This window comes from Mycteria americana, chromosome 1 (genome assembly GCF_035582795.1).
Source record: "Mycteria americana isolate JAX WOST 10 ecotype Jacksonville Zoo and Gardens chromosome 1, USCA_MyAme_1.0, whole genome shotgun sequence".
Taxonomy (NCBI): Eukaryota; Metazoa; Chordata; class Aves; order Ciconiiformes; family Ciconiidae; genus Mycteria; species Mycteria americana.
The window spans coordinates 16,624,742-16,639,667 of record NC_134365.1 but is presented as its reverse complement, the minus strand read 5'-3'; the positions used below and the strand labels follow the sequence as shown (position 1 = coordinate 16,639,667).

At 43.7% G+C, this 14,926-nt stretch overlaps 2 protein-coding genes across 4 annotated transcripts in view; one reads left to right on the top strand and one right to left on the bottom strand.

Annotated features, from left to right (window-relative positions):
• Positions 1-7,467, bottom strand: part of ERGIC2 (ERGIC and golgi 2) — a 32,244-nt gene extending 24,777 nt beyond the window's left edge. For all 3 annotated transcript variants that reach the window (XR_012774043.1, XM_075492043.1, XM_075492035.1), the window contains exons 1-3: positions 7,260-7,467; positions 4,714-4,859; positions 1,667-1,775 (exon numbers count right to left, since the gene is read on the bottom strand). Coding sequence is in view for 2 of the 3 variants with exons in the window: in XM_075492043.1 (XP_075348158.1) it covers positions 1,667-1,775; positions 4,714-4,819 (215 nt within the window). In the remaining variant the exon portion in view is untranslated. The remainder of the gene's footprint in view (positions 1-1,666; positions 1,776-4,713; positions 4,860-7,259) is intronic.
• Positions 7,330-10,259, top strand: LOC142405063 (uncharacterized). The gene is made up of 3 exons (XM_075492056.1): positions 7,330-7,876; positions 8,938-9,101; positions 9,747-10,259. Exons 1-3 carry the CDS (start codon positions 7,467-7,469, stop codon positions 9,893-9,895), a joined length of 723 nt encoding a protein of 240 aa, XP_075348171.1. The 5' UTR covers positions 7,330-7,466; the 3' UTR covers positions 9,896-10,259.
• Positions 10,260-14,926: the final 4,667 nt, after the last annotated feature.

Here is a 14,926-nt window from a genome sequence, read left to right as displayed (position 1 = left end):
TCACACAACTACAACAGCGCAATAAATTCCACAGAATGCAGTGGATCAGGACAATGTAGGAGTCACAAATCTAAAACTGAGTAAATATTTGAGCACCTTCCTCCTGTTTTGTCCTTAGGGCAGGCCACTGTATTTCCAATCCTAATCAGAATTCTTCAGGACAGTGACATTCAGGATCACGCTGAGAAGTTACTAAAACCAGTTTCCAGAAAACGCTGCCATGTCATAAGGATCGTTGTTTTTTCTAGCACTGCTTCTGGAAAAAAGCTCTTTTCTCAAAAATGCTCCCTATTGTAATAGAAAAATGCCTTGTATGTTAAGATCTGTACTCTGAATGTTTCCACCACAAGGGGAGGTGAAACATAGTTCTTCTCATCAGGGGGAAAAAAACCAAAATCAACAACCCAAAAAACTCCATCACACCAAAAGTCTGATTGTGTGGCATTCCCCAATATTCTGGCCATTTCCTATTGGTTTTCGTGTTAGTTTCACAAAAGTCATTTAAACTATAATGAATAAATCCCCCTACTATAGCCGTACGGTCCTATCACTTCCAGGGAGCTTCTTCTGGGAACTTAGCTGACCACAAAAAAATCACATAAGCAAGGGACTCAACGTTGGCTCAACTTGGGATCAAACATGGTCAGTAGACAGGAGAAAAGCAGTTAAAGTGATACCAATCTCCATTGGTTTAAGTTGTCACAGAACCACAGGCTGAGTGATTAGCCCACAATCAAACTGGAAAATCTGCAGCAGGATGTTTCCCAAGCCCCATAATAATCTCTTAACCACTAGACTATCCTTCCCATGCAATAGTTTCATTAGGGAAATAGTCTACTTTAGCAAAGATCTAAATGTGAAACTCCCATCTGTCTGAATGGATTTACTGTAACTTGAGTTTTTGATGCATCTCCCTTACATTTCTCATATTTTTTTATTGTTTCATTACAGAAACCTTTGGTATTTCTATGTTCAAGACATCCAATTAATATACATAACTTTAGCTTGTTACCACAGCAACTAGTCAAACAGCTTTTAAAGTTATTTCAGTTCCAGATACATGATATTTAAAGGTGTTCAGTGCACAAAATCTCCATTAACTTCACATGGGACTCATGGGTGCCTGACCACCTCAGGAAGAAAGGTGAAGCAGTCCAGACAAGCACATAAAACCAACAGCAAATATATCTTCAGCAGATCTCGGAGGCCATAACTGGAGACTAGATCAGTAGTGATCTCTAGATAATGTAGTCAAAGTTCTGAGTGCCTAAGGTTCACGTCCAGCAGCAGAAAGTATAATGGCAATATACTAACCGTATGAACTAGAGTAACCATTATGCGAATCTGGTGGGTTTACATAGCTGATGTGGAGTTACGTATTACAATGTCCTCTGAATTGTTAGCAAATAATTCCTCAGGGGACTCCACCAACAAACCTACGCTATTTTGACTTCTTAATTGCAGAAATCTCAATTTCTCTTCTTCATAGATTCCAGAAAAGAAAAAACCCAAAGCAATCAACAGAAGAAAAATCAAGTTCCTTTAGTATTTCATTTTTAATTTCAATCATAAATTGCTTGCAAGTCGCACAAACATTTTAAATCTATTCTGTCCTGAAATGCAGACAACTTAAATTTTAAAAGGAATTATAATGAATAAAAATTACCTAGTAAAATCCTTGTCTACTTCATATTCATATTTCATCCATGTGTCCCGATACACCGTGAACTCCATTATAGTTAGGAAAGCTATCGTTGTAAATGCTATCAGGGAAACTGAGTGGTCAAAAGAAAAGGGAAGGGGGAAAAAAAAAAAAAAAAAAAGACGTTTAGATTGTGAGAAATATTAGTCAGAAATATAAGCAGAACAAAACTCTAGCATTCCAGAACCTGAGCATTACCAGTACAATACTGGTATCTTCGATTTATAAATCCATAAGCTGCTCTTAGAAAAAAGTGTTTTCATATCTACATTATTGGCTTTTACACAGGAGGGGAAAAGAACAAGTCCTACCTTTGAATCAATAAAGAACTTTTTACATTAAGTACAGTCAAATACTAGAATGATGGGGAGGTTGTGAAATCCCAATATGGAAGACTTAAGAACAGGCTAGATCCTCCTCCACATATAAAACACAATGCCCACAAATCACTGTCAGGGATGGTCTAGGCAAACTCAATCCTAAATTCAAGCATGAAAGGAGAAGGTGCACCTTGAAGTCCCTTCAAGCCTCCACTGGTGTACAACCTAAGCTTTTATAATAATTTTTTTAATATGTAGTTTTAGAGCCAAGAATCTAGCAGACAAGAGAAAGAACACGCATTATATGCACTGTCCAGTTAGAAAAAGGTGCCTTGATTGTATTACTTGCATATAGCTGCACAGTCAGGACTCCCACTCCAATATTTCAAACAATTCTCCCTCTGGCGATAACCAACACGTAGCTATCCATTCTACCAACAGCTAAATAAGTGAAGAACTGATTTGAAATTATTTTTAGGAAGAAAACTAATTGGTATATTTTAATGGTATATGTGTCTCACTTACCTCCAAAGCAGCCTATTCATCACACTTACAAAGTTGTACAATGCAAAGGGAAGATCACCCTGCTGCACATAGTCAGAAACATAGTAACAGATACACAGAAGCACCTGCTACGCCCCTTTTATTAAATCATGGCTTTTGCTAAGTTGAAAAAAACTTCAGTTATGGAGCATGGTAGTGATTTGTACAGCTTACTGACAGTATATGTCTTCCATCTGCATTCTGTGGAGTATTTCTATGGAGTCTGTGAGGGGCAACTTGAGAAAAAACAAGCCTGTTGTTGACAGGCTTCAATTCACTACACAGTGGTCTACAGCCCAGAGGTGGCAGCAGGGACATAAAGGCACTGTCCTACACGATCAGAAAAGAAACCACTGGCTGCAGCATTGAAACATTGATGATCAATGCAGCAGTCAAGTTCTAGCTTTCAGCTGAAGCTATGTAACAATCACGTATATGAAAACCTTCATGTCAACGCATACTGTGAAAGTAGATGCGCTAATCAGTTGACTCTTCTGGCTATCAATTTCCTTTTGGAGGCCAGTAGGCCACACTCATTCCAGCAATGCAATAGGAAAGCTGGAGCCATACTGTCCATCTAAAGACAAGGAAACAATTAGAGTCATAGCTGCTTTCTGGGTAATTCTGAGCAAAGGTATTTGGATCTGAACAGGAAAATAAAGTCTTGTAGAATTTCCAAATCCTCTTTTCTGAAGGCTCTCCCAGCCCCAGAGCTGGAGTTTCAGCCTGTTTGACAGACTGGTACTTCTTTTGCAATGGGTTTTAAGGTGCTGAAAGTCTGAAAATAGAGTCTTGGTATGTTCTACATCCCTATCACACCAGAAAGTAAGCCTGGCACTTTAATTCTGAATGAAACAGGAACATGATATTAAGATTTTATAATGGTATAGAACAAGAAAATGCTATATTGTCATTTATAAGGTTAGCAGGATAAATCAAAGAATGCTAAAGTAACTTCTGGTGTTGAGAAATCCTTAAGGTACCCTTCACCAACGCAAAGTTCTCATGAAGGATGGTGCTATACTACCAAAAGAGAATTTTTAAGCATTTATTGTTTTTCTAAGAAATACAACATAAAAACAACTGACTTGCTTTCTCAGGAACTGGGACTAACATTAACAAAGAGTTATTTATTCAGTTCTTAGAGATTATTTTATATACAATAATGCTTTAATTATTAACGCTGCAATTCAGGAAGCATAGCAAAGTAATACAGATCCTCCTGATATTTACTTCTACACAAGTGGTGTAATGACTTCAAAGGCTTATCTGCAGATTGCAATTGCTTCTTGTACTTTCTATTCAACTGAGTTTCAGCTATAATCGCACATGAGAGAGATTTTTGTCCTCCGTTTCAAAACTAACTGCTAGTAGTTTCCTATCTAACTGCAAACAATTCCAATAGATTAAGTCACTATTTTCAGATCAGGCTACCTCTAACCCAACCCAACTTACAGGCACAATTTTCTGTCCAGATACACATAGAAAAGGTACTTCTTACAGCTACAGCTTTTTGAGAGAAGCTCAATTGACTAATAAGGACAATACAAGCACATTCCCTGGAATAAAGTGTTTAGTTCTTCAAAGGGCTTTCCTTACTCTTAAAATCAACTACACCTTCAAGACAAAAAGCTTTAGAAAGCTGCTCTTCATCCTGATGCTTAACTTAGCCAGTTCTTAGACACCTCTGGAGAATGTTTTTCCTCTTTTATGAAAGCATAGAGATGAATCCAACCTGCATTTCAGCTCATGCTGACACAGTCTCACCCAGAAACCTGATGCAGAGAAAAGGGCTTAGTGAGACAACAAATCAGAAAGTTTTATTATGACCTTGGCACAGTGCACTTCCAGTTGTAATTGGTTAGCAGTTTTTACAGTGAACCTTTACATTGGTTTGAGTCTCACCAGTTTTACACAAAAACATCCTTTGAGATGAGTGATGAATGCATCTATTTGGATAAGATACTATGTCTTTACTTGAAGGAGATGAGCTCTGTCAGTCCACAAAAGAAACCAAGAAACCAATTTTCACTAGTTTCAAATAAACACAGATGTCTGTTTTCCTCCTATTGAAGTTTCTATTCCCAGACCATGCTAGATCAAGCTAACAGCCAACATCAATCATGTAAGCATCTCAATAAGGCCTACCTGTGCCTCCGCTCGCTGAAGTCTCCACATAGCTTTCAGGAATCTTTGGAAAGGCATCCAATTCTTTCACCAAATTCAAGGTCTTCTTCCGATTCAGTCGCCTCATCTTCAGCACACTCCTTCACTTCCTCCTTCATATATTCACTCTGATTTGAGAATTGTTGTGATTAAAAGATACAAGCAATATTGTTCAAACCGACTGGCTATAATTATAAAGCAATAATAAGGCAATTAAAATCTAAGAAATATATTTTCAAGAAACACATGCTAGACAACTGGATGGTCACTCTTGCTTCAAGAAAACTGTTAAAATTGGCCTGGACACTGCTGCTTACATTCCAGCCACATCCAGCACATTCACCATTTAATTACTATGACTAATTTCTTTCTTGATTAAATTCTTATTGGTATTGGATATATTGAATTTTAGATTAAAAAAAACAAACTCGGTCCTGAAGTAAGCTTGCTAAACAGACCTGACAATGCATGGAAGTCACTGACTTAGCAGGGAATATCTAATAGGCTGCATAAACTCAGGAGGATATCAAACTGCTCTGGGCTCCTGTATTCAGCCAATGTGGGCACATACTATATGCTAAAGGAAAAAAAAAAGTGCATTTCACATTTTTACGGCTGTAGAATTTTATGGTTATAATAAAATTAGCATTTTTCTCCTCTATAAAAATGCCACCCAAAGCAAAGTAAGTATCTAATCCTAGCTAGCTCCATCCTTCAGAATTCTTTCTGTCCATGACATGATCTCTGCTCCGCTTGGAGCTGTTGATACATTAAGCAGCAGGATGCCCAGGAAATACTGTCTTAAACTGTTTCCAAATCATGCAAATATGCTCACAACCCGGTCCCACCAATATGCTGCGTGTTTTAACAAGTTGACACTGCTGTTTTCCTTCTGAGGAAATGCTGCACTTTGCCCAGAATTTCTGAAGCTATGAAAACCGTCATGCATTTACTGTATTCTGAGAATACGTCATTATTGTCCCCTATTTAAAGACACCAAGGCAGGCAAGCTAAGCTACAGTGCCAACATGTGAGACGGTCCTCATCATCATCTTGCAGAAAAATCTGTTAACTCATCTCCCCTGTTTCAAAGCACATCAAGTCTCCAGCGTGTTCTAGTGAAATTACTCAAGAGCTATTCCCTGCCCTGCCCCTCACTGGTGCTAAGCAGGCTTCCTACTGTGCAATAACAGAGGAGTAGGCTTTACTGGAAATGGAAGTTCACACGTGAAGAACCACGATCCATGCCTGTCATTTCCTCACCACACAAATTCACTTCAGACCTTAGTGAGAAGATACAGACTCTGCACTTGGTGGGATCATCAGTCAAGTCAGCCTGCAGGGACCAACAAAATGATATTGTGTGTGCTGCAGAGGATTCAAAGAAACCACAATTAAAGTGGGCAGAGAAGATGGGTGCTGGAACAGAATTTTGGTTACACAGCATCAAAAAAAAAAACAAAACAGGGAAGCAAGGTCCTGTCCTTACTACACTACATAACTGTGTTTTAAAGAATTATCTCAACTCCACTCAGAGTAGCTTAAGGAAAAGTTGGAAAACTTAGGACCACAGATATGGCAAAGCAGCTGCTTAGACACAATGACTGGAGCCATAACATTCGTTAGCACAGAGGAAACACCAGACGGGGTTGCCTGCTATCCTACACAGAGAGCACTGAAGTCAACTTAGCACCGTTTTGTTTTCCCTGTGTCGTCTCTGCTATCACATGTGTAGAAGCACACCGTAAAGAGATACAAGATAAACCTAAAGAATTTGAGAGCACTTTACTAAGAAAGTTTCTAAATCATCCTGCACCAGTGAGTATGCGGATTTTTATAATCTAGCTAGAAGTATCCAATTTGTTCATTCGCTTCTCTAATCCCACATATACAGACTCACTTTCTATTACAAACTGAGACAGACATCTCATACCTTCCCCTCTGCCCATCTCAACACACATACCTCACAACACCAAGTATAAAATTTGGAATCCGTTGCTATGAAAGTAACGTATTATGAATCCAAGAGCCAACTACGTTAAAAAAATTACTATTACATGCTAAAAAAAGGAAAAAGCATGGCGCAAACGCCACTCAAAACCAGAGCGCCGGCTCGAAGCGACCGGCAACCTAGACACACCTGAGGGGCTCGGGCAGCTTTCGCTTACTTGGACAACTCGGAAGCGAAGCCGTTATCGGCGCCGCTGCGCGTCTGAACACCCACTCCCACACCCGCGGAGCAAACCCACGCCTGAATCCCCTCCCAGGGGCCTCGCAGACAGCGCCGGCCGGCCGACCCCCGCCCGGCTGCCCACGCCGAGGGAGGCCGCGGGAAGCGGCCGTCAGCTCGGAGCCCGCACGCCTGTGTGGGCCGCGGGCGCTCCCGGCCGCCGCCGCCGCCGCGCTGAGGCGGGCGCAGGCCCGCAGCCTGGCTCCGGACAGCCGGGGGACGGGACAGGTCGCACCGGGCAGCCGCGGGCCGGGCCGGGCCGGGCCGGGCCGGGCGCCTCGCCCCCGCCCTCCCCTACCTCTTGCTTCTCTCGCCGTTACCCAGCGCCGCGGGCGAGGCCGGAGAGGGGAAGGGAGCCGCAACGCCCTGCTCGGCGCCCGCCTCGCTGACCATGGCAGCGCGCGTGGCCCAGGGCGGGCTCGCTCCGCCACCAACGCCCGGAGGCGGCGGGAGGCACAGGGCGACGTGAGCGACGGTCGTGCACCCGCCCGCCCCGCCTGCGCGCATGCTCGCCGCCCCACGGGCATGCGCGGCCCGGGGCGGCCGCTGCCTCAGAGAGGATGGGTTCAGCGACCTGGCGAGCGGGAAGGAACGAGGAAAAATAGGTGTATATGGAAACAAAGGGCGTTGTTCCCCGCCCGTACGGCTTGGAGGGAGCCGTGGCTGCCGTAACGCGGGTGCGGCGCGCTGGGGCCCCTCGCTGCTAGCCCCAGCTGGAGAGCGGAGCCGGGAACAGCCGGAGGGCCGAGCACTCCGAAAGCGTAGCGAGTTACAGAGCCCGTGTGAAATACGGGCTGCAGCTCCACTGCTCTGCAGAGCTCCGTGCGTGGACCCGCGGCAGGGCCTTCAGCTGTCCCCGGCGGCTCTCGAGAACTGCAGGTTCCTGCAGCGCTGCGGTCTAAAGCCACCACCACGGTAATACTCAAACGGAAGGAACACACTGCTCCGAAGAGGGGCAAATCGGTATCAAGAAGAATTTGTGAAGCTGCAAGTTACAGAGTAAATCGTTTAAAGTTATGTATATCGGGTATCAAAAGCAAACTGGAAAAGCACTATAACCTGGCTTGCAGTGGTAATGCCAGTTTAGATGCTATGGATATAAAAGCAGGCAATGTTTGAAAAGGGGCAATATCTTCTCTTAGGTTAACTATGAGGGAAAAGGCTTTAAGACAATGGGCTACAGTAGTGGGGAAAGACAGATTTTAAGCTCACGAGCCAGTCTTCAGACCTGAAGTGAAAAAAGTAAGAGCACTCATTTATGCCCAAAATCTCTGTTCTTTTCCCTGTGTTGGTGGAGCTAATAAAAAGGCACTGCCTCTCACCACAAACCTTACCTACTTAGTAATGGCATTGCTAGTGTATCTCCAGATTTTTCCTTACAATTGCAGCAATTCATTCTCTATGCCGGTGTCCCCTGTAGTCTTTACAGCTGTGCTGCTACCAAAACAGACTTGCAAAGTCAATTCTCATGGGGTTACATTACGCTACTGCCACCGTGCCTACAAGTTCACAAGTAGCTGACCCAACCTAGACATCTTCCTACAGCCAAAGGGGAGCTCTCTGATATCTTTTGGGAAGTACTAACATCTTGGGTGACATCAAAATTATTCAAGGAAAAGTGCTCCATGTAAGATCTAAAAAAAAATTTTAAAAACCATGATACCAAACATTTCTCTTCAGAAACGAGAGAGACTAAAGACTCCAGTATTTTTTTATCATGAGGCGAGCAAATAAAACCTAAACCCCAAAAACACAGAAAGTGAAGAGTTTCACAGCATTAATACAGATTTGCTCTTTTTAATGGTTTAGAGAAAAAAGTAGATCCATGACAAAAGAGTCTCATGTAGCATACCAAAATATATACAATTTGAATAAAACAAGGGTTTGTCTGGGTATCTACAGCATTTGAGAACAAAAGTAACCTGAAAATGAGAAAGTAGTACAAACACATTCAAAGAGTATTTTTTGCATTTTAGGGATAGGCAGACAGTGGGTTTCAAGGAAGGAAAGAAGATACAGCAACACGCCAATGTTCTCCCTGAATTCCGATCAGTCTGTTTTGATCATTTTGGCAACTATAGTAACAACTGGATCAGAGAGTCAGAAAGAAGAATGGGGTGGGAGAACGATACCATGAGAGGTAAATAACCAGGCCAAAAATATGTTTATCTGTATATTTGTTCCCTCATCTCAGAAACAGCAGACAGCTTTAGCTATAGCACTTAAAGCTGTTACACTGACATGCCAACAGTCGTAGGGTATAATTTTGCTGGCTAAGCCCTATTTTCCCTTTGAAATGCTCTCAGCACTGAGACCTGGGAAGAGCAACCAATAGATCTGGTTATTAGCTGTGCACCAGAGATGCTCAGCAGATGTTCTCACAGGCTATGAACTAAAGCAATCCAGTCTGCTCACAGACAAAAACGGTTTTGGCATTAGTGCTCAACGAAGCATTGAGATGCCTCTTATAGAGGAGAAGTGGCATGGGACAAAACTGCTTGCAGCTTTGCACCATCATAGTCATATTTTTAACTACAGATGTCTCCATAGGATTTTATGAGAGCAAACACAGTAAATATTTTTCAGAATTTAAGAAAAATAGAGAAAATTATATAGTGATAACTCTGTGCATTACACTGACACTATATACTTGACTGTACTGTGCTAAAGCAATGTAACAGTGATCATACTGCATCCATCAAGTACCAGACTATTCCAATTCAAACCGTGCTCCTTTCCTTATGCCCCTGCATGTTCGTTTTCTGCTATCCTGATCACACCTCAGTGGTGGGAGCCTATAAGCACCTGCCAAATTACCTTCGGGAGCAGGCAAGAAGGAAGAAATCCAGCCGTCAACTGCAAGCCATGCAGATGAGCCAAGGGGCTGCCCCTCAGCTGCTGCTTTATACACATTTGTTTCACTACGGTATTTAACAAGATCCCAGAGCACCCTGACACTTGAGTGCAGTCATCTATGTAAAAATACAACTGCCTTGCCAAAAAACCCAGCATTTCTTAACACTGGTGATTTATGAAGTCCCTTGATGTGTGCAAACAGGGGAAACCACATAAGATGTCTCATATCCATACAGTTTAGCAAACCACAAATGAAGCAGGACATAAAAAAAAAATCCCAATAATATCAGGCTATGAAGCACACTGATATCAAAGACAGTAACAGAGAAGATGGTAGACCAAACAAGAGGAGCAAATGTAAACATGCACAGATTCTCCACCTGCACTTCAGCACACTTCAGTGTTAACATGCTGGAAACCGTATGCAAGATACACAAAATTAAAAACCTGGCTAAAGTATTTCGAGACTAAACCCATGCCCCCATCATTTGCTGCTGCTACAGTTGTCTGCACAGGTGGTTCCCGACGGCTGAAAAGGCACTTTCAAACTGTTAGCGAGAAAGGGCGAGAGAAACGGGCCGGGTAGCAGGGCCGGGAGAGCTCGGAGGCAGCGGGGAGGGGATGGGGATGAGGCAAGGCAGGAGTTGGGGAGAAAGGGCCGCCACTTTACCGGAACGTGGAGGCATCGAGGTGGCATTTAGGACGGAGAGGGAGGAGGAAATACAGGTGCAGAAGAGCAAATATGGAGATGAGGGGGTGGGAGTGGCTGGAAAGGGGGTGGAGGGGAAGAAAAATCAGTCCTGGGGGCCGAGCGGTGAGGGCTGGAGGGACTGCGAAGGGGTAGATGGGCGCGGGGGGAGGACGGGACAGCAGAGGTCGGCCGTGGAGGGTGGTGAGAGGCGGCCGTGAGGACGAGCGGGCCCTGGAGCAGCCGCCGGGCGCCATCGAGGGGCGATGGCGCCGGGACGTGGCTTCGGCCAATCGGAAGGAACCACGCTCGCAGGAAGCAGGAGATGAGCCGCTGAAGGAGCCGCCGTGCCGGGCTGGCCCGGCCTTCGCCGGGCGCTGGGGGGAGCCGCACGCTGCTGTCCCCTTCCCCGGAGCCGCGTGTCGGTTGCCCGCATCCGTCCTGTGCCGCGGTCCCGCTCAGGGCGGTGCTGGGTGAAGCGCAGGTGTGCGCTGCCGCCCGCCGCTCCCGCCGTTTTACCTCAGGGGCGGCTGTGCCTGGCGCCCGCTCCTCAGACGGCTAAGGTGTTCGGTCACTGGAGGATTTCGGCGTTTATACGTCCCCCGCTTTAGCTAATGCTTAAAACCGGGCTGTGTAGTCACAGGCCGCCACGCATCTGTGCCTCTTGCCGGTGAGGTAGTCCCGTGCCGGCCAGCCCTCTGGAGGCGCGGGGCTGGCGAGGTCGGCCGGGCCCGCGGCGTGGGTGAGGCGGACGGGAGCCGAGGAGCGGGAATCTGCAATCCCGCCGTCGGCTCGTCTTGGCCCCATCGCTGCGGCGGTGCTTCCCGCGGTCAGGGACGCTGTTTCCTTGCCCAAACCTGGATGGAGTTACCGTCCCTCCATAAGTAGGAGTTGGGATTGCATTGCAATGCTGCAATGCAAGTGATTATTGTAGTGGTATTTCTTTACGGCCTTCCATTTTCTTGGTGCATCTGTAGCCGGTTTAAATAAAACCGAGATGGCAATGAAAGGAGGCCTTGGTCTCTACTACATCGTTTTTCCAACTTGGTCCCACTTGCGGTCTTTTGAGACTCAGGTCCTTTTTTAAATTGTCTTCATGAAAATTTCTTTTCATAGGGTCTCAGAAAGCAGAACAGTCCAGTTCACTGAAAGGAAGAATATGTTCAAGCTACTTAGGCTATCTGAAACACTCCTATTTACTGTTAATTCATTGTGTAAATAGGACAACTTTGTTCAACAGAATCACCACTGTTTCAATACATAATCCAAAATTATTTACCACTACAAATCTTTTTTAAGAGAAATTAATCCTAATTCTTCTTTTGAATATTTCTGTGACTTCGCTAACATTTAAAATGCAATTTATACAGCTGCTTCATGAGGCTCATACTTCACTCACAGGGGAGCTGGGATAAGTACTGTGCTCGAGTGAGGTACTGTGAAAGCTGTAGTTAAAAATGTTACAGTGCACTCTTGTTGTTTTTTTTCCTTTTCCCAAGAATTTAAATTGTTTGGTGTAGACAGATAACTGGTTCAAAGTTGTGTCTTTCATTCAGTGGAGATTTGTTAAATGTCGTTGATAGATTGTAAGGTGTGTGTGTGGAGGAAAGGAACATCAATCACTGAGCTGAATTCCTGTCTAGATTACAAATGTCAGGTTAGTAATAAATACTGATCTATCACCATTTGGCTATTTTTAGTAATTAGATCATGATTACAAAACACAAATATTTTTATAATTGATCAAGTTACATAAAAACACTAATTCTTTCACATAATGGCTTTTTGAATTGTCTAAATGCCCAGCACAAGGCCAGCGACTATCAGGAGACATACACTTACACTAGTGTACATTGTGACCTTCAGTATTTATTTGATTTTAGTGTTCTGTTTTCCATTCTTTGGAACACAGTTTTCCTGAAAAAACACATGACCATTCATAAATAGGTTTATCAAAGTTTCTTTGAAGTCAAATTTGCAAATAATCATAATCTTCTACTCCTTTGCTGCAAGTTTGCTGTGTCCCAGCATAAAGTTTAGCCTTGAAAAGTATCACTAGTCTTAAAAACCTGGATGGTAGGAAGGATTTGGGCTTCTGCAGGGCTACCTGGTTGAGAACAGTGTTAGCAGGCATAGTAGAGGGCTATGAATGATTTGCCTTTGATAGAGGAAAAGGCACTGCTGTTTGTTAACTGCGTAAAGGACAGTAAAGTCTTTTTCAGGATTTGGGAGAGGTCTGGATAAGCCATATATGAGCTGATGTTGATGCTAGGATATTCATTAATAACAAGTTTGACATAGCCTTGCTAATATTTTATAAAAATTTTTCAAGTTGTTGTGACCTTTGTGGTGTTACAAATATACTAGTAGCATGCATGTAAGTTGATGTTTAATCAGCAGAACAAGGTTCCCCAAACTTCTTGTGAAATCTGTGTAGGTAAGTATGCACATTTGATTGTTTGGGCTCTATAAGAAATAAATCTTCAGAGTTTTCTTGACAATTATTCCCTTGATGTTCTGCCAGGCCAAACAGGTTGTAAGAAAATCTTGGCAAATTGCTAGAAAGGTGTTGCTTTATAAGAATATTGTTTTCATTTTAATAATAAGGAACATTCACTCCATGTTTTGGTGGTGTTTGTTTTTGTTTTTTATTTTACCGTGCCTGTTGCTTTCTGTAACAATTTGAATATGATTGGTGAGAGCTGAACCTAGCAAAAATAACTGTTAATTATCTAGTCTAAGTGTAATCTGGCAATCACCAGGGTTTCAATTAATTTTCAGGACACTTCTGCAAGGCAATCTGAAGGGGTCAGGATACTCTTATGTGAGCACCTCAACATGCCCAGTAGGTCCGATGCATCCCAGCTCTTCTAAACGACATTGTATTTCTGCACAGACCTGCCCATGCAGTGAATGGAGACCCTATAGCCATGCCTGTGGTTAGCCCTGTTTTTTTTCAAACTCTGTTCCTGCATGACAATACTTTTTTTCCAAAATCCTAGCATGCACCACTTCTTGCATGTCCACCTGACTAAGCCACAACTTCCAACATCTTCTCTGTAATCCCCTGCCCAGCTCTCTCCACATCTTCCTTGCCCGTCTGTGTCCTTATGAGTACCTGTGTGGACCTTCTCAAAACATTAAATCTTTTCCCTGCCAGGGTACCTGAATCAGCAGCCTTTCTTCTCTCTCCCACCCTTTCAATCCCCAACTTCAAACTGACCCTGGCTTCCCCAAAGCTCTGGTCCTTTTCTACCCTGTTTTCTGTTGCAGGCTGCTTACCCTTCAAGATAGAGCGAAGAGTTTGAAGTGCCGTCTGGCTTGGTGTTCATAGACACCTACTCCCTTAACTCCACTGCAGGGAGCTCAGGGTGATGGTCACAAACTATCTGGTGAGAAAGGATGGGCAACGTGCAAACAAACCAATTACTGTTGAAATGTGCTCTGCACAGATGGTCAGCAAGGGAAAGATTGCTTCCTGCCTTCTTCTGCCAAAAAGCAACTGCTTCAATAATAGCTCTTGAAAGCAAGAGGTATTTCCTTCTCTCCAGGTTTGTTGCTGGCATTTTCTGTGCTTGGCTGGGTTTCCATCGTACCCAGCTGCTCCTGCCTGGCGATGACAACACTTCCCTTCCATATGACAGGGGAGATCAGGAAAATGAAGGGAGACATTGATTTTTCTGCTTTCTCCCATCTGGTACAATTAAGTACTTGAGAGAAAGATAAAGCAGAAGTTATATATTCTTGATCCTGGGCAAATTATATAAATCTATGCACCAGTTCCCAGCTTGCTAGCATGCAGTTTTACTGCTGTGCTACTGTTACGTTGGTTATATCATTAGGGTCCATGACAAAATCTAATCATTCCCCTCACTTATTTTATGCGTGACTTACGCGTGATGCTTCCTGTGAAAATGATTTTATTCCAGGTCAATCTAAAGCATAATATTTACATTTTCATTTCTTGTAAAAAATAAGGAGAAACTATGAGGGCAGACTTCTTTCATTTCAGAGACCAGTAGTTCGGACACTCCCCAGGATGGTGGAAGAGCTGGTTTCACTTTGTGCTTTCAACCGGAGGACCAGAGCCAGTGACTCCCATAGGAGCTCTCTAACCACCGGGCTTTGGTGGCTCTGCAGTGGATGGTCTTGCTGCTGCTGCCGCTGCTGCTGCCGTTGTCCTCCAGTGGACACATTTTTCTCTCCACTGTTTTCTCTCCTCAAACTGAAGCTGTCATCCTTCTGTCTGTCAAGTTCTCCTCCTGATGGTCTCAATTTCCTAGGGTTTTTTGGGAGCTTGCGGAATTGACTGTTTTCCCTTTGTTTGTTCTTTAAATTGTGGTCTCCTGGGTTCTGATTTCTGTTTATTCCCCCTCCAAAAAACCCCCAAACATACACCTTAGTTCCCAAACAGACTATGG